The sequence below is a fragment of the Corvus kubaryi genome, unplaced genomic scaffold, assembly GCF_017639235.1.
Source record: "Corvus kubaryi isolate FWS band 111438036 unplaced genomic scaffold, C.kubaryi_AGA036_p1.0 55194, whole genome shotgun sequence".
Lineage (NCBI taxonomy): Eukaryota > Metazoa > Chordata > Aves > Passeriformes > Corvidae > Corvus > Corvus kubaryi.
The window spans coordinates 1-18991 of record NW_024581410.1 but is presented as its reverse complement, the minus strand read 5'-3'; the positions used below and the strand labels follow the sequence as shown (position 1 = coordinate 18991).

Sequence of the window (18991 nt, the reverse complement as noted above, 5' to 3'; positions counted from 1 at the left end):
ATCCCAAATGGGCCCAGGGCTCGGGGACATCTCCCAGCCCCATCCCACGTGGAAGCAGAGCCCTACCTCCGTGGCTGGGCACTGCCATGCTGTTGGCCAGCTGGTAGAGCCGCTGCTGCTGCTGCTCCTCGAAGGTGCCGTGCTCGTTCAGGGCTGACATCATGCGCCTGTAGTGCTCCTCCGGGGTCATCTGCGTCACCGCCTCCTCCAGCAGAGGCGTGTGCGAGTTTTCTGAGGAGCACAAAGATTTGGTTTTTTTTTTTTTGTTTTTTTTTCCCCCCCAGAGAGAAATACAGTGGAGAATCAAGATAAGTACAGGGACAGCACAAAAATAGAGAGGAACAGGGGTAAAGGGACATTAGCACCAATTCCCACAGCTCTCTGTTGTTCCCACTGGGCCTGACGTACCCAGCTGCCACATCAGCTGTCCTTGTGCTGGAGATGTACCATCAAATGTGGTCAAGACCACCTGCAACCTACTAAATCTCCAAATTTACGTACAGGAAAGTCCACAGCACACAAAAAACCTCACCAACCTTTTTTTTTTCCTTCCCCCTGAAGCACCAAGCACTGCATTGCAACAACACAAGATCACCTGCAAGCTCTGTACCCTCAAAGGGGACAGGGAGGATGGAAGAGTTCACCGAGTTCTCAGCCCTTCATCTTCGGGGATGTGAGTTCTTTGTTCAGCTCATACCTGACCAGACAGGCACCTCTTTCCCCCACCTTTCTGAGCACTCAAAGGACAGCACAAAGTGAGAGATGTTTGAGCAATGCTGACACGCACCCAAGGGACAGTGCTGACATCCACCTGCCCAGCTCTCAGAGGGGACATCTCGGGAGCAGGTCGTTTCCCATCTGTACCTGAGGCCATCCAAATCAGCCCCTCCCTCTCCACGTTCCCGGAATGACTGCAGATCCCGGGAGGGAGGTGCTCTGGGGAAAGCCCTGCCTGCTCCGGGGGCAGGAGGGATCCCAGTCTGGCAGTCAGGGAGAGAAAACCACAGGGGTTTTGTGTTTACTGTAAGCACAGCTCACAGTAATTACTGCTCTCCGCCTTGGCTGCTCCAACACTATTTTATCTTGGATCTTTCCCACAGGCAAAGCCTTTTCATTACTCAGAGAGGAACTCCCAGGCACGCTCTGAGCAGGCAGAGGGGAAGGGCGCAGCAGGACGGGCTCCCCCCACGCCGCAGCCAGGGACCACCGTGATGCCCGGCGAGTGGCAGGGCCACCCTCCCGTGTGCCCCGGATTCCTGCTGCTCCTCCAGCCTCCTGCTGTCGCTGGCAGAGCCCCTGGGGGAGCAGGGCAGGTGATGCTGCTGCAGGGCTGGCACTCGGCACCAGCGCCGTGGCCGATGCACGGGCACTGGAAATGCTGCTGGGAGGGGCCGTGGGCCTGTGCCACAGGTGAGAGAAGGGCTCCTATCAGGAAAGGTGAGTCAGGGGCAGACAGAAACAGCCCAGGAGACAGAGTGGCTGTGAAATGAGGCCCTGCCACAGCAGCTCAGGGACTGGTGCTGCCTTTGTCTGACACCCAAGCCACGGCACAGGGGCTCAGGCTTTGGGGGGATGCAGCTTTCACGGGCTGTAATGAAGCCACCCTCTCCCCAAAACACAGGAGGGAAACATCACCATCATCACAATAATAATAACAGTAATAAAATATAAAAATAAGTAATAATGAATAATGATAATAACAATGATAATTCTAATGATTGATTATGATAATAACAACAATAATAATAATAATAGCGTCTGAGCTGCACAGCATTTCAATACCGAAGGGTGGCATCCCTGGCTCCCAAGGCCAGTGCAAAAGGGAAATGATTGCAGCTCAGGCCAGCCCTCAGCACAGCACTGTCTGTCCCTGCAGCCTCAGCTCGGTGCCCCAGTGACACACATCTGCACCCCGGCACCGCTGGCTCCCTGGGCACATCCCGGCTTCACGGGCTGCTCCCGACCCCGCTGGGATGAGGAGCTGGGTTCCCACGCTGTCCTGGGTCCCCCACCCCAAAAACCAGACCCCAAAGGCAGGAGCTGCTCTGGAAACAACCGTGCTGTGCCTGCTCCTTCAATCCCACCCCAAACCTGCAAGACAGCCATGGAAGCAGCAGGGGAGGGAGGAGAGGACAGAATTCCCTTCCAGGCCTCCTTCCCACCAGGGAGGATTCCCTCCTCTTCCTCCTCCACCCCTGCCACCTCCCCCAGGGATGCAGAAGCTCACGGTTTCAGTTCCTCCTGATGCTCTTACCCAAAGGTCTAAGGAGCAAAGCCACAGACCTGATTTAGAAAAACACTGATTTTTTTTTTTTTCCCCCCACAGCTGTGTCATTAGAGCAAAAAAGGGAGGGGGGGAGGGGATTTAATAACACTTAATTACCATAAACTCTATCGGATCAGCCGCAGAGCAGATTTCAGGTGCAAGGAGGGGAGGGAGAATGGGGGTGGCGAGGGGAGGCTAAGAGGAAGGAGGAATCCAGGGAAAGGCTGGATTTCCATGCTTAAAACTTGGAAGATTTCACATGACTCAGCCGGCAGTAATTCCAGCTTTGCTGGAGCTTTGCTGTCTGCTTTTGTCATTACCAGGGGTAATGCGGGAGACTGATCTCGCCAAATCTCCTGCAGCCACTAGGTGTGAAATGGACTCTGGCACAGCCCCGGGGAGGCAGAACCAAGCCAGGCATCTGCTGGGCCCTCTGCAGACCCAGCACATCCCCTGTGCACCCCAGCCCAGGGGAGCCCAGCTCTCCCAGCTTCCTCCCCTCTCCCACCCTCTGCCGGGGTCCTGCCAGCACAGCCACGGGAGCTCAGGTTCTGCACAGACCCAAGGACATTTCACTGCTGCACAGCCTCTCCACAACATTTGCCAAGGCTCATCCTCCCCAGGCAACGCCAGACAGGACAGGAGCACCCAGCCTGTCCATCCCCCCCCTCCTGTCCTACAAGAAACCCGTGGCAGGCCAAGGCTCCCTTTCTTCAACCCCAGTCAGAGCTCAAGGAACCTGCAGCAAACCCATCCCACCCCAGACCCAAGGCCGGGGCTTGGTCAGCAGCTTTCAGGTCTTCTCTTGCCTGTGCCCACTCCCCCATGTTCAGCAGCCTGGTTTGGGGGGCAGTGGTGCTGTCAGCAAGAACGGGGCCAAACCTCATTTCTTCCCTCGGCCTAATTGGACAGCTGCCAAAGCCACCAGCATATGGATGTCCCCCCCAAAGGAGAGGGACAGACGGACAGAGGTTGGATCTGAATTGCTCAGCTGCAGTCCAGCTCCAGTTCTGGGCTCCTTCGTTAACCAGAGAGATTTTGTTTTGCTTTAAAAGGTGCACAATAGCACAGAAAGCAGGATGGCAGCAGGAGCAGCCTGTGAGCCCAGCCAGCCCCCAGGGGGTGAGCCCAGTGTCCTTCCCTACGTGTGTTTGCCAGCACTTCATCCAGCCTGCTTTCCAGCCTCCCCAAGGCTCCTACCAGACACGCTTTTCAGCGGCTCAAGCGGGAACCGAAACGCTCTTCCCCATTTTCCCTTTCCGCCATCCTCCAGCTGCATTTCAGTCTCCAGGCAGTGGGGAAGGAGACCTCCAGCCACGCAGGAGCGAGGGTTTCACCGGGGAATTGTGTCCCCCGTGCCCTGCCAGCACAGCCCTGGCTCCGAGGTGCTCCCATTTCCACAGGAGACCGGGAGCGTTCCGCTCTGTTTGACAGCGGCAGCGCGGCCCCGTTTCCTCCGAGACACGGCTCCCTTTTGATCTCTGGAGCGAGCTCTGCGGAGGGGGCAGGGAAGGGAAGGAGGCTGCTTCCCTCTGGAAGGGTTTCCAGCCCTACAGGTGTTTTTTCGCTCAGCTCAGGAGCGGCAGTGATTTCCTTGGCCGCCTCTGCTCCCCTCGTCCCATCAGGAGCGGCCACGGCAGCGCGAGCTGAGCCACGGGGTCACTGCTCCTCTTCCAAGGCTCTTCCAGAGCCAGCCCAGCTGTGCCTGAGCCAGAGCTGCTCCCAGGGTCAGCGTGGGATGGAGAGGGGCAGATCCTGCCTGGAGCCCGTCACCATCCCTGGGATGCAGGAGGTGAAGGAGCAGCACCTGCACGAGGCACGGGAGCACCAGGGTGCAGGGAAAGGGTCCCAGGAGATGCTGCAGCCCCGGCTCCTCCAGCAGGACAGCAAGGGGCTGATGGGATCCTGAATTCCAACCAGTCCTTGCTTCCCTTTCCATTCCCGAACTGCACTCTGGGTGCCAGCCAAGGCCCCACACTGTCCAGCACTGCCCCACAGCAGCAGCTCCCAAACCCCAGGTGAGTGAGTATCCATCAGGGGCCATCCCGTTTGGGAATGGTTTGCCACACAAGGTGGGTCCTTCTGTTCCCAGGCAGAGCTGGGAACACAGGGACCGTGTTTTCCCTGTGGCATCCACGCCACAGGAGTGCTGCTGGCTCACAGCAGGATGGGAGTGCTCAGCCTGAGGGGGGTTAGGACACAAACCTTGGGTGCAGCCCCTTTTCACACCGGGGTGGGGAGATAAAAGCCCCAAAGCACAGCAATCTCAGCCCCTCACTGTTCCAATTCCAGCATCAGCACAGCCTGGGCTAAAACTCCTGCACAGCTCTGGAGAGAACAGGGGCTCCCCAAGGATCTAACAAAAACCACTGGGAGATCAGCAAGAGGCCCAGCTCTGAATTTCCATTCTGTCTCACCTCAAAGTGGGAGTAGAAAACAAAACTTTGCTTTATTCAGGGCTTCCTGGGAACTCCTCTGTTAAAAAGTTGGGGGAACCCCTGCAACTTTGGGATCCAAGGAGCAGAATTTAGATCCTGAGTGCTTCCTGCAAAGCCAAGGACTCCTCACACCCTGCCCTCAGCCTGCAAAAAGGGTGGGAAGGCCCAAGGAAAGGAACAGAACGAGATCACTTGACCCTGATGCTCCCATGGCAAAAACATCCATCTGTGCCAGCTCAGGCACTTTTTGAGGACGAATCCAAAGGCAATCCCTTGGTCTCACATGGCTTGGTTGAAGTTCAGCCCCTTCCCAGCCAGCCCACACAGGTTCTGTTCCCTGGACTCAGCTCCCAAGCACAAACTTGGAATTACAAGGGGCACAACCTCAGCAGGAACAGCAAAATAGAAAATGTGTCCCAGGAGCCTCGCATCTGATGGAACAAATCTGTTTATGAACCTGTGGAAGCATCATCTGGAACTCACCTGCACAGCCACCAGAAACATTCCAGGGATAACAGGAATAGAGCAGATGGGGAAAAAAAATCAAGGAAAACAGATAAAGAGGAGCAGTTTAGAGGGTTCCCAGTAAAATCTGAGGCACTTCTGCTGTTCCAGAAGAGTTAACAGGCAGGAGAGGGTTACATCAGAGAGGATTTGGTATTTTCCATAGTGACACCAGCACTCAACATCCTCTCAGAGAATTCTGCCTTCACATCATCATCTGGGCACAAGGAGGGAAGGAACAGGAACATTCTGAGAGATCAGGCTGCAGGAGAGATCCCCACAACGGATCTTTATAAAGCAGAATATGAAGTGCGTGGTTTGAGAAGGCCTCAGGACAAACTGCTGCAAGAAGTGCCCTCTGAGATTCCCTGGATGGTTTATTGGGAATCCACCCCTGGAGGAGTCTCAGCTGGACTCCAAACCCAGGGAGCAGGATCCAGCTTCACACAGCTGCTCTGCTTTGGGTTTTTTAATGGCCAGAGAGTGCAGGTTTAGGCACAGGGATGGAGGTGGGTATTACTGACAGCTAATTAGTCTGATATTAACTACAAAGCCTTTAAGTAAACGGCCTGCAAAACCTCATTTACTCAACCTGGAGACAAACTCATTAACTGCAGGCTCCATTACCCATCCCACTCTGCCAGTCGTAAAGAAAGTTTAAAAATCACGTTTATAGGAAAGAACTGGAAGGCAAATCAAGAGATAAAAACCCCAAAAAACAACAACAAACCAAACCCTAAATAGAGAAACCTTCTGCAGATTCCATCTCTATAGGAACGCTGCCATAAATGCATAAGAGAAAACTCAGCAGCCCCATTCTCCCTGACAGGCTCCTTTTTTCCCTTTAAAGGAGCAGATGCCAGCACGATCAGCCTGTGTGTACCTTTTATATTAAACATGCAATCAAGACATTCTGCCTGAAAAAGTAGGAACACCCCTAAAATCCACCTCAAAGGCTGCAGCCTGCTTTTTTTTAATCATCAAGCAATTACTGTAATTAAGAGGCAATCCCCTTTCTCGCCCTGCAAGGCTCCCTCCGAGGAGATAAAGGAAAAACAGAGCCCTGGTCGCCTCCTCCTGCACCCCCAGTGCCAGACACAGCTCCCACCCCACAGCCCTCCCTCCTTAATTTCAATTAAGTTCCACTCACGGGAAAGGAGAAGAAAGGGAAGGGGGTGGGGGAGGGAGAAGCAGCACTTACCCTTTGGGGACTCACTTCGGGCTTTCTTGCTCTCTAAAGGACACTCACTGCTGCTGTTGGGAGAACATACTCTTCTCTTGCCTAAAATTTCATCTAGGAGAGAGATGAGAAAGCTGAGTGTCAGAGAAGGCTGCACTTTCCTCTGTGCAGGAGCGACCAGAGAGACTTTGGTATTTTCCTGCTCTCTCTCTCTCACACACACACACACACAGATATTACAAGCAGAGAGAGAAAAAAATGAAAGTAAGAAAAATCATCATCTTGAGAGCCTTGATCTGCTTTCCTAATCACGCAGCCCAAAAGCACATAATGACTATTCATACACTGATCAATGCAACGTTTTCAAGCCATAAATTCTGAATCCAGTTGATTTCCTTACTGAGTTTCATCATTTGCTCTGGTGCCTTTTGTCCCCCCGGTGTTTCCACTCCTTTCATGCCCTGATGCAAAGCAACTGGGGGAGAGGAAGGGGAGGAAAAAAACAACACAGGAAAAAAAAAAAAGCACAACAGATCTCTGAATCTTCCTACCACAGTATCTCTGTCTCTCTCTCTCTGTCTCTCTCTCTCTCTCTCAGTCTCTCCCCCTCCCTCCCCCCTCCTCCTTCAAAACCTCAAGGTCCTCAGCAATCTTCCCCCTCTGGATTGCACGGAAACACTCAAGCCTTTTGCATTACTGCAGCCCTCCAAACCAACACCAAATCTCTAATACACAATTACAGCGTTCCCGAGCAGATTTCGAATCAATATCCTCCCCTAATAACGCTGGGGAAACTGAAAGCATGATGGTGCATATGGGCAGGAAGGAAGAGCCTGTTTGTCACTGCAAGCATCAAATTCTCATCTATCAAGGGCTTGTTAAAGATGCAGCACCTTAAAAGAACGAAAAAAATTTTTAAAAAAATCTCCCAAATCAGCAGCGTATCTGAGTGAGAACGGATTGGATCTGCCTGTGAGCCCCAGCACAGCCAGGCTGCTGCGATCTGCCCGAAACGTGGGGGTTAAGGAAGGTTACAAACCCCCTCGGTCCTATTTATAACAACAACAACAACATTATCGCTGTTCCAGGGGACATTTCCAGCCAAGCAACTGTCCCCTGCACTCAGGATCACTCCCCATCACTTGGAATGCAGCTGAGCAGCCCAGGTTGCTGCCGTGGCAGGGATTTATCAGGGGATCAGAGCACAGGGCTGAGCAGAGCAGCCCCAGCAGGTGCCTCTGCCCAAGGAGCAATCCGGCAGCTCTGCGAAGTTCCAAGTGGCATTTCAAGGCTTTGAAGAGCCCAAGCTGCCTCCAAACTCAGCTTGCCACGACCCTGTCACCAAATCCCTCAGCAAAACTGGCACTCGGAGACGATGCAGAGGCTTGTGACCGTGCAGAACCCAAAGCCAAGGAAACACAGCAAAACAGAGGGAATTGGGAAGAGCCAGGGAAGGACAGGAGCACTGGTGACAGCGCTGGAGCTCTCTCAGCACTTCACATCCCAGGTGCCGAGTCAGCCTGTCCACACAATCGGCATTTTCTCACTCCTCCTGCCTCAGTTTACCCCTTACATAACTCGTCCACAGCCACTCTCAGCTTCCCAAGCTCGCAGGTACCTGGCCAGGGAGCACAACCAGAGCCAGCAGCTCCCTCCCCCTGGAATGCTCCATCCTTCATGCTGATTTTCCTGGAAACGTTACCCTGATACTGCAAACCCTCAGTGCTGGAGGCCAAGATCATATATCCTGCTCCTCCTCAGGACTGTTCTCAGCCAGGATTTGTGGCTTTGGAACAACACAAGTCCCATTGCTCCGCTCGCCCCTCCCAGCCCGGGCAGGAGGCAGCAGAGCCCAGCAGGGCTGGAGGCAGAGGAGTCTCCATGGAAAAGAACTGGTGACAGAAGCACGGGGTCCATGTGACAGCAGTTGGAATGCGAGCAGTGAAGATTCCTTGGTTTCACAGCTCTGCCAAGGCACCTCGTTCCCCCATCCCTGCTTCCCTCCCGCTGTTCCTCTCCCACCCCCGGGCCCATCTGCCGGCAGACGCTCGCTCCGGCTCGCGCCGGGCCCTGCTATTCCCAGCTATTCCCATGCCATTCCCACGCACGTCAGCAGCCCCATCTCCCTCCCAGCTGGCTGCACCGGGGCAGGGCAAGACCAGGATCACGCAGGAACTCTGAACTGACACCAGCCCGCTCCGACCCATGCCCCACCAGCCCCCGAGCCCCACAGGTGAGCAGCCAGGTGTGACATCTGCCCCTGGGAGAGGGGTCCAGATTCCACACAGTCCAGATTCCCTCCAGAGGGATGCCACAGTTTTCCCCAGGGTGATCCTCCCGGCATCTCAGGTTCACCTCATCCCACAGCACCAAATCCCACGTGCTGACTCTGGGTTTGGGCTGCCCCCGGCAGTTTTTCAGTGACATCGCAGAATCAAACACTTCCTCTTTTTTATTTATTTCCTCAGTTAAGGCAAAGCCCTGCAGTGTGGCAGAGATGCCTCTGGCCCCAGAAGTGTGGGGACTAAATGCACAAGAGATAGAGTAAGCAAGGAAAGGGAATAAAGATCAGCATAAAGATCATCACAGAGACGTAACAACCCACCCCAAATGTACCGAGTCGGGAGCAGAGCACAGGACTGAACTCAGATTTTCTGAGTCCCAGCCCAGGGCTTTAAGAAGTCAAAGCCCATCTTTGCTTCCTGAGCTGCAAGCAGAGAGAGGCAGGTCCCACCTGCTTTAGTAACTCAGTGAACTCCCAGCTGCCAGGGTACAACCTCAGCGAGGTGTCTGTGCTCCAGCACCCATCCTCTCCTCCTCAGTCCTGTGCACAGCTCTGCCACCCCACTGCCACCTGCCCAGCCCTTCCACAAGACCCTGCACTCCCAGTCCAGCCCTGGATCCCCACCATCCAACCCCTCTCTGCCCTGACACAAACAGCAGGACACCGAGATGGGAGCAGCCACAGTCCATCTCCCCCTGACTTTGCAGCACCAGTAGCAGCAAAACCAAATGTTTTGCAAATGAGCTGGCAGAGCAGCTCCTGGATGTCTCAGCACCCTCCCAGACACAGGTTGTGCATTTAGTGCCTTGCTGCTCATCGACCACAAAGCCCCAAGACAGATTTTGCTCAGCCCATGCACCTGCAAAAGGCAACATCCACCTGAAAGTATGGGGAGCGATGGCTGGGGTTTTGTTCTCCAAACCCCTGCTTTTGCCTCCTCTCTCCTGCCTTCTTACAGAGCATTGCAGTTGAAAGGAAGCCAAATCAGGGCAGTTTTTAATATTACAGCTGAAAATGAAAGACATTATCAGTGGAACTGTAGGGTTATGAAGCCAGGCCAGGCAGTATCACCAGGAAGGGGGGCTGGGGGAAGCCCCAGGCAAACTGATCACCCACTGCCACCAGTGCAGCACAGCCCTGAGCACAAACCCCCTCACCCAGGTCCCCACACAGGTCCCCACACCCCACATCACATCCCAGGCTCATGCTGGCCTGGCAAGGCAGCACAGGAAGCGACCCAGAGGGAGGATTTGGGGACAAAGTCGAACATTTTCCCCAAAGCTGTAGAAATCAGAGTGGACTTTTTCCTCCCCTCTTTTGTGGGAAGCCCAGCACTCACCTGCTGCACTCCTGCAGTGGGGCATGGAGACAGGGCTGGGAAGCAGCTGGAGCAGGACAGCACTTCTGTCCCCAGCACAGGGATCACCCCAGGCTTTGCAGCAGCAGGAGAAAGGATGTGGGCACGGCCCCATAAACCAGCTGGTGTGGCAGCCAGGCTGGGGGAGTTATTTTGTCTCCTGCCCTGCTCTAATCCTCAGCCTCCCTGCACTCAGCAGAGCTGCCTGGCTTAAGAGTCATCCTCACCAACACATCTAAGAACCCCAAGCCTCCTGATCAGCTTTGAGGAGAGGACTTGGGAGCCTAAGTCTGGGGAGATTAGAAAACCTATCCCTAGGCTTCCCCAAAGACAGAGGGGCTTTATCCCCACCCTCCACAGGCAATCTGCACCAAGGACACTCATGGTGAGAGCTGAGCACAGGGGTCACCTGGAGAAGGGAGATTAATGAGCTGCTCACAAGGTTTTTGCCCTCCCAGCGTTGCTGAATGGGCTACAAAGGGCCCCAGTTTCAGTTGAGGGACTGCACCAAACTCTCCTGCACTAAACTCTCCTGCACTGTGCTCCTGCTCCAGTACAATGGGAAGAGATCGAGACCTATCTCACGCTCCCCATGCACAGCACTGAGCCTGCTCTGAAAGCTTCTTGGACCACAAAGTCCCGAGTAAACAGAGAACGGAGCCAACTTCCACGGGAAACCACCCAGGCTCGGCCAGCCAACATCCAGCGAGACCAGAGCCCCTCTTCCACCTCCTTTCCCATTATTTTAAGAGAGGGAAAACATCCTTGCTCTTAACTCCAGCCCTGAGGATGACAATCCCCACTGGCCAGTCTGAGATGTCTTGGCAGCATCTTCCCCTTTTCCTTTGGCACAGACAGGCTCCCACCAGAGGAGCTGCTCCGCTCAGCCGAGCCTGGAGCTCCATCCCAGCCGCTCCTCCCGTCCCTGTGTCCAACACAGCAGGTTTGGGGACACCCTGGGGACTCCCTCTCCCAGCCACGGGCTTCTGTGAGGAGCTGCCCCAGCTTGCTGGGGCTCAGCAGGCCCAGAGCTGCTCCCAACAAAGGCTGGTGGGAGAGGGGGATCCACCAGCACCAGCCCTCACCAGCAGGAATCCACAGAACAAAGGCAGAGGGAAGCACAAGGTCATGGGAGTAACGGGCCATAATTTAACTGAGGGCAACAAGAATGGGGGAAAAGAAAATTATTGGGGAAGCTGGGGGCAGGGAAGCAGTCAGCTTCTGGGATTTGGGATCCTGGAACAATACCAGAGCAGGGCAGCTCCCAGGGCAGGGAAGGAGGGGACAGGGAATACTGCTGGGTCTCCGCATGGGGAATGCCAAAGCAGCTGCAAAATAAAGGCAGCATCCCCCTCCCAGCAGGCCAGGTAATGGTGTCTGGGACATGGCAGGAGCAGGCTCCAGCCCCAGTGACTGCCCCGGGTTATCTCGCTGCTCCTGCTGTCCCCACACCTTTATCTGTCGGCTGGTGTCACTCAGATTCCGACGGGGAGCGCTCCCGTGCAGGAGCAGCCTGACAGCACAGACAGCAGGGCAGGGTGGCACTGCTGGCTCAGGACTGTCCCCAGCACAGCCCGGGGTGTCTGTGAACCCTCCCCAAGCATCACCCTTTGAGCTCCCTGGGACAAGGGACTCCTGGCAACGAAGAAAAACAGGAAACAAAGGGGAGGGAGGGATGGGACACAGGAATGGGCTCTCACTGCCAAGCAAGGAGGATGCACTATGGAATAACCAGAGTTCTCTCTTTTTTCCTCACTTTTAGAGGCCTTTGGCTCAGCCTGGCTGTGCAGTCACTGCTCTCAGCAGCAGAGGAGGGCTCCAGCAAGAGCCAGTGCCCATCACCACTCTGATCCCAGTGCATGTCACAGCAGCACCACAAAGGCTGGCTCAGTGTCACCGACCCTTCCCCGACTGCCAGTTAACCACAGCACACGGGAAGGAGGGGGCTGAGCAGGATTCCCAGCAGCTAACACACCAACCAGCCTTTCCTGGGCACGGGAAGCAGCCTGGATCCCCTTCCTCAGCTCCACAGGACCATCTGCCTCTCCTCCCACCATCCACAGTATCCTGCTGCTTCCCACCTCCTCACGCTCCATCTCCCCAGCTGGAGCAAGGCACCTGAAAGGAATGGCCAATATTTCAGATCCCAAGGAATGAAACAGAGGGAGGTGCAGGAGATGCTGGAGCCATCCTGCTGCCTGCCTGGAACGAGGCTGTTTATTAGGGAAGGTGCTCCAGCATCCCTCTGGCTCCCAGGTTCCTACAAAATTCATTTTTACAGCATGCACCAAAGCCACGGAAAGGTGGTAAATATTCATAGTATGAAAAACGCTCATGGAAAGGATATACTGCACTTACGAGAGAGATCTGAATTAATTTTATATGCTGCAGAGAGGCTTTTTAGCAATCACAAACTTGTGAATCCCAACTTTCTTACAGAAAAGATTTAAAGAATGCAGCTGGGAGAGTGGGCTGGAAGTCCAGGCCTTGTGGAGACTCATTTTCCTGCCTGGAAAGGAGCAGGTTCCAGTGGGTGATGCAGGAGAAGGGGGAAGTTTGGTAAATCAGGGACCTGAGCACAGTTCCAACAAACAGGTTATGAACTCCCCATCCCTGGCAGTGCCCAAGGCCAGGCTGGACACTGGGGCTTGGAGCAGCCTGGGACAGTGGGAGGTGTCCCTGCCATGGCAGGGGTGGCACTGGATGGGCTTTAAGGTCCCTTCCCACCCAAACCAGTCTGGGATTCTGTGACCACAAACCTCTTGGGCAAAGCTTGATTGGCCCCAATTTCTCCCTCTGTGCTAAAAAGCCGTGAGAGCTGGCACCACTCCCCTGGCACAGAGACTCCTCAGGCCTGGGGAATGCCACCTGTCACCCAGGGAGGCAGGGACAGCACCCCTGTCCCTCTGCTGGCTCCGGGGTGCTCAGAAGCCCGTGGTTCCCTCCAGCACCCAGCAGAGCTGCTCCTTCCCAAGGCTCCCAGCGTTTCCTCAGCACAGGGAAGGCCGAGGGCAGCGATTTCCAGCAGAGCTGCTGGTGGTGCTGTACCCCCTTAGCACCATTTAAATGTCCAATTGCACTCATTCAGCCCCTGAAAAAAACCCTGCTCCTCCAGCCCGTGACAGCTTTGACAGCCAGACTCCTTAATTCCTTTTTCTTATTCCCTTAATCTGTCATCTTTATCAGGCTGGGGAAGTGCCAGGCAGCAAGCAGGAGCCCCGGCCCCGATCAATCTCCACATTACAGCTGACAGAATGGTGCTAATAACTTATTGATCTCATGTTTGCCAAGCCCCAGTGGGGCTGAAAGGCTCCCATTGATTGGCTTGAGGGAAGGAGCCTCTCAGCTGAGAGCCAAGCGGAAAACCTTCAAATTGTCTTCTTCCCCAGGAGCTGGGAGAGGGAGGGAGTGGGGAAGGGAGGGCAGGGACCAGGACAGGGAACTGAAGAGGAGGAGAAATGGGAAGGAAGAAGGATGTGTGTGTCTGTGAGATGGGGATTAGGAATGGAAAAGGAAGTGGGGGGGAAAGGGTTTGAGAAGAAAGAAATGCAGGGAGGAGGGGAAAGAGCAGGAAAGGGGAAAAAAGCAAAGGGAAGAAAAGGAACTGGGAACAGCAAGATTGTGCAGAGCTGAAAAATGAATGAAATAGGCAGGTGACCCTCTTCTTGCTCACAGCAAATCATTAATAAAATCCTTCCCAGGCCCAGCCCTCCATCCTTAAACAACTCTTCCCAGGTCTGCTCACGTCTGGCACAAAGCACTGCCCACTGCCCGCGCAGGGGTGAAGCCACGAGCTGTACCTGGGGACATCCCCGTTCCCCACGGTGACAGAGCTGCAACTGAACCCTGGGGAATCCCCACCCAGCTCCTCGATTTGCACCGAGAGGCCAAGAACCACCAGAGATGCTGAACAGAGGGAAAGCAGCTGTGAGCTCTTTCCTGAGCCCCTGTGGGGACCCCCGGGCTCACCCCGATGCGCAGGGACAGCAGGAGGGAGAATAAACAAAGCAGCAATGACCTCTCACAAACCAGAGTAACAGCTCTGTCCTCTTTCCCATTCAGCCTGGATCAGCCCCGGGGCACACGAGCTGGGGCAGGGCTGAGCTGGCAGGAATTCAAGCCAAGGCAGTGCCAGGGTCACTCACACAGTGCCCCGGGGCTCTCAATGCCCAGGGCTCTTTTCCTGGTGGATTTCTCTCAAGTGCATCCATCCCAAAGCCTGGGGCAACATTTCCATGGACACAGACAGGCCCCTGCACCCCTGTCCCTTCAGCAGGACTTGTCCCTGCCTGTCACCTGTGACCCACTGGGCACTCCTGGCAGCCTGGCAGGAGCAGGGGGCACCGCAGCAGCTCTGAGCCTGCTCCTCCCCTAGGACAGGGGCTCTGCCAGCTGTGCCCAGGTGCCAGCCAGCAGCCAGGGAGGACAAGGCAGAGGCCACGCTCCTGGATGTCTGTACAGAACACCAGGGAGGTGTCAAGGCACCAGGGATCTGCTGGCAGCTCTTCCCCAGCTGCCTGGAAAGGCACCTGGCAAAGGAGGTGGAGGCAGGGGGCAGGGAGAGGTTATTTTTGGAAGCAGGATGATCAGGCTCTTCCCAGAGCTGCAGGGAAGGCAGCAGGAGGAGCAGGAGTCAGTGTTTGCTGGAGTTCTGAAGCTGCTGCATGTGCTGGCCGTGGGTTTGGTGGATCCAGCCCCAGGGAGGGACAGACTCTTCATCCCCACCAGGCACGGAGGGGGCTGGCTCAGACCCCTGCCCAGCTTGGCCTTGATGATCTTTGAGGTCTTTTCCAACCTTAACTGAGCTCCAACAACAGGGCCCTAAACTGCCTCGGCTCCTTGTCCTCCAGCAGTGACAGCCAAGAATAAAACCTGAACACTCCCAGCAGCAAAATCCCCTGCACTGACCTGTGCTGGCACAGCCAAAAGAAATGCTTCCATGTTGGCTTTTCCCAATTTTCCTTTACTTCCCAAGACCTCTGCTTGTGCTACAAAAGCCTGTTGGTTACCTCCCACTCCTGCAAGGCTCCAGGAGACATAAAAATGAATTTAAATAGAGCACAGAGAGGGGACAGTGCTCCAGCTCCAGGCCCAGAGGACGAAGAGCAGTGACAGAGCCTCGACCCTCACGTTGCCAAGGTAAACAATTGTCCTTCACGGAAAAACACGTCAACAACAGGGCCTGGGCTTCCAGCTCCTGGATGCCCATTTGGTGCTGATTTTCTGCTCAATTTAAGGCAGCAGTCCAATAAAGACTGCTGCTTTTTTCCCCCGTTGTTTGGCTTAGTTAAATGAAAACATGTCTGCAGCCCGGCTCATTATCCCGCGCCCCCAGAGCAGCCGTTCGCTGGGATCCTGTCTCTAACCATTAGCTGCAACATCCTTGATCCCAATTCTTCTCCAGCCCCAATATTAACTCCTCCTTAGCATATGAAAGCTCTGGGTCTCAGTGCAAAGCCAAACGAGGTCACTGCAAGGCCTCCACGGCCATGGCAGGGACACAGAATCCAGGGCTAGGCCCACAGAGAGTGAGATAATTCCATGTGGTCAGCTGTGGATCCACACCGGGAGGTACAAGCACTGCCTTGTGAATAAAAACCCCAAATTCTTCAATTTGAGTATCTTTACAGTCCAAAAATTCCTCCTTCTCCCTTGCTTAGTCAACAGGGCACCACATGGAAGGATAAGACAAAGGGGTGAATACAGAACAAATAAGTTCACAGGGAAAAATCGCAGTTCCTGGTGCTTTTTGAGACGTCTGGGTGAACTCTGCTCTTCCAGGGCTGCAAAAGCACCAGGAATGAACGGCCTCTAAGGGAGCAGAGCTCCTGAAAAGTGGGGACACAGGTGTCACACTGTGCCCATGCCGTGGCATTCCCACAGGAATCACTGCAGGTGAAGATGCGCCGAGGACACCCCTGCTCTGGGGCCAAGGCCCTCAGGGTTTGTCATTCCCATCACACTGACCAAAAACCCCTGGGAAAAGGCTCTCTGGGAGCTCTGCCCCACTGGAAAGCTGCCCTGCTGCTGCTTCCCACACCACAGCCAAGGGAACCTCAGGCCCAAATATTTTATGCAGAACTACAGTGATTTGGTCCCTGCTGGGGCAGGACCTGAGGCTCTGCCATGTCTCCACTCCGTGCCCTCTCAGAGCATCTCCAGCCACCAAACCAACTCCCTGCAGGCACCAGGGGCAGAAGGAAGAGAGGGAAGAGCTACCCACCTTCCTCTAGCATGAGGGAGCCTGAATCCTCCACTTCTATCCATGCAAATAGTCCTACTGCAACTGGAAACTCATGAAATCTGGCACTGCAGAACAGAGGGTGTTTGAGGAGAGAAAGAGGAGAAATTAACAGGATTTTTTTGCAGGAGAGGAATGAATTAGAGCCTTGGGACCAGGACTCTGGTGCAAAACGCTGGTTCAGGCCCTAAAGCAGCGTGCAAAGCACACACACCCGGGGGGAAGGCACTTCTGAGACCCTCTGGGGCTGCTCCATCCTCCCCACCCCAGACCCTGAGAAAAGGGGCAGAGGAGCCTGCTCCTGCTGGCAGCCACACCAGGGCCGCTGGGAGGGCTCCAAAGCCCTGTTTGATGAGCAAACCCCCAGCTCTGCTCTGCCAGGCAGCCCTGGCCCTGCTCAGCCCTCTGTGGGTGTCTCCATCAGGGTTCAAGCTCCTCGTGCCATCCTCCCCTCTCCAGGGGAGCCCCTCGAGGTGCCAGGCAGGGCCCTGGTGCTGCCTCCCCTTTACCTGAGCCGCTGCAAGTGACTTTTGTCCCCTCCTTAGGCTCCTGCCTGCCCTCCCAGCCTGCTCCCCCCAGCACCAGGGACACTTCTCCACCTCTGCAGATGTCCCTAAGCCCCCTCCCTGACCTCAGCTGCCCCCACATGCTCCTAAGGAAGCAGAGACCCCATTCCACACACCTTTCCTCTCTTCCTTCCCTCCCAAACCCAGCATGACTGCAGTTTAATTAGCACCCAGGAGAGATCTCAGCCCTCCCCACTGCAGAACCGCCTGGGGAGGAGGGGCCAGCAGGAAATCATCTGCAGCTGAGGAGAGACCAGTCATGGTTTGTAGGGAAGCTGTCCTGGCGCCTTTGGGAATCACAAAAGCTGCTTTTCCAGGTGGCTTCTCCCAGCTCCCTGTGCAGGCTGGCAGTCCCAAGGGGCTGGCTCACCCCTCTTCCCTGCACAGGGAGCCAACCTCACCCCCAGACAGCCCTGGCTCCAGCCCTCCCCACCTTCCAGAAGCCAGCAAAGCCCCAGAAGTACACACAATTCTTTGTCATTAGTTGCAGCCCCTTTCTGCATTTCAAAGACCACTCAAGGCGCAGCAACACTGCTGATTTTCCAGTCCATGCTGTTCGAAACTCCAGCACTGCTGTAACCACAAGTCAAGGAATTCCCTCACAGAATTAATCACAAACCAGCCAACCCTGCCAGCCTCAGCCTTTTTGCTGCCCCCATGAGCTGGCAATAAGCAAATCTCTTCCATTTGTGCTGTCCTTGTTCCCAGGGCTCTGCTGAACCTCAGGCACAGGTGAGTCCTGTTCCAGCAGCACTCTGGGCTCAGTGGGGAGCACAGGAGCCTCCAGAGAGCTCCTTCCCTCCTCACTGGGCTCAACTTCAGCCCTAAACCAGCAACAGAAACTTCCAGCAGCAGATCCCAGCGGCCTGTGAGAGCCCTGCGGCTCCCAGCCAGGAGTGATGCGGGGCTTCTTGAACCTGATGGCACCAGCAGCATTTATTCAGCATTGTTTATCTGCAGGTGCCTTTTTGAGGGGGAGATTCTCATAACCCAGTGCACAGAATTGTTCTCCAGGGCAGACAGCTGGGGGCAAGGTTCTTCTCCCCTTATCGCTGGAACAAAATGGTTTAAACAACAACCAGTCCTGCAGACTAACCCAGCACCACCTCTGAAAAGTCTGTCTGGAGCAATTCCTGATTACCCTGCTCCCCTCCCAGCCCTGCCAGCAAAAACAGCCCCAGCAGTGCTCAGCCCCAAAGCCCAGAGTGGAACTGTCCCTCCCCCTGTCCCTTCAGACACCTCCCCTCCACATCTGACTCTTTTAAACCCAATCACCTCTTGCTCAACACCCCAAACCTGTCGTGTCCTCAGGAGCTTTGTCACCGGCTTGGTGGCCTCTTGTGCCCATGAGCCTCTTCTTTTTCACTCATGGAATGTTTCATAGGGTCCTTAAGGTTGGAAAAGACCTCCAAGATCACCCAGCCCCACTAACCCATGTCCCCAGGTGCCACATCCACACGTTACCTGAACACCTCCGGGGTGGTGACTCCACCACTGCCCTGGGCAGCCTCCTCCAAAGCTTTCCGTCAGAAATTCTTCCTAACATTGAACCCAAACCTCCCCTGGCACAGCTGGAGGCCATTTCTTAATTTAAGAAACGAACCAGAGCACCTCAAACACCAACTCTAACCCACAGGAATTAGAGCTTCTACATCTCATCTTTTCTTCTGATGGGAACAAGGAGATCCCTTTGCATCTCTGGAATGCCACAGGTCTCAAAGAATTCCAGCAATGCTGATCAAGCCCAGCAGTTTCTCTGCAAAGCAAACGATATTGAAACCCTTTCTGCCATCCAGGGTCAGCTGAGCCACACGGACCCGAGCAGGGTCATAGGGAAAAATGGATCTGTGGCCAGTTTGGCTTTTGGAGCTGTGCAGGGCAAGGGGCTTTGGAAAATTGTTAATGATGAGACTGGAGATTCAGCTGTGAAAGCAAAGTCTGGCAGCTGGCCATGGCTGATGTACAGACACCACAAACCCCTCCTGTGCATATGTGGGACTGAAGATGTTATTTAAGTTTTCACCTTCCAAAGACATTCCCAAAGAGTGTCAGGTGTGGTGTCCCCTCTGGATCTGGGGCTCATTTACACACTCAGCAGAATGACTGACAAAAAAAACCTGGACAAATCCACAAGCAGACAGATTTTCAGAAAAGG

General features: G+C 54.9%; 1 protein-coding gene across 1 annotated transcript; it reads right to left on the bottom strand.

The window, feature by feature from the left end:
* Positions 1-13: 13 nt before the first annotated feature.
* LOC121672375 (sterile alpha motif domain-containing protein 11-like) lies at positions 14-10097 on the bottom strand (the record flags this gene model as incomplete). Its single annotated transcript, XM_042044996.1, has 3 exons — positions 10012-10097; positions 6410-6502; positions 14-231 (listed from the first exon to the last, which is right to left on the bottom strand). Coding segments are annotated over exons 1-3 (336 nt in total), but the record flags the coding sequence as incomplete, so codon positions are not given.
* Positions 10098-18991: the final 8894 nt, after the last annotated feature.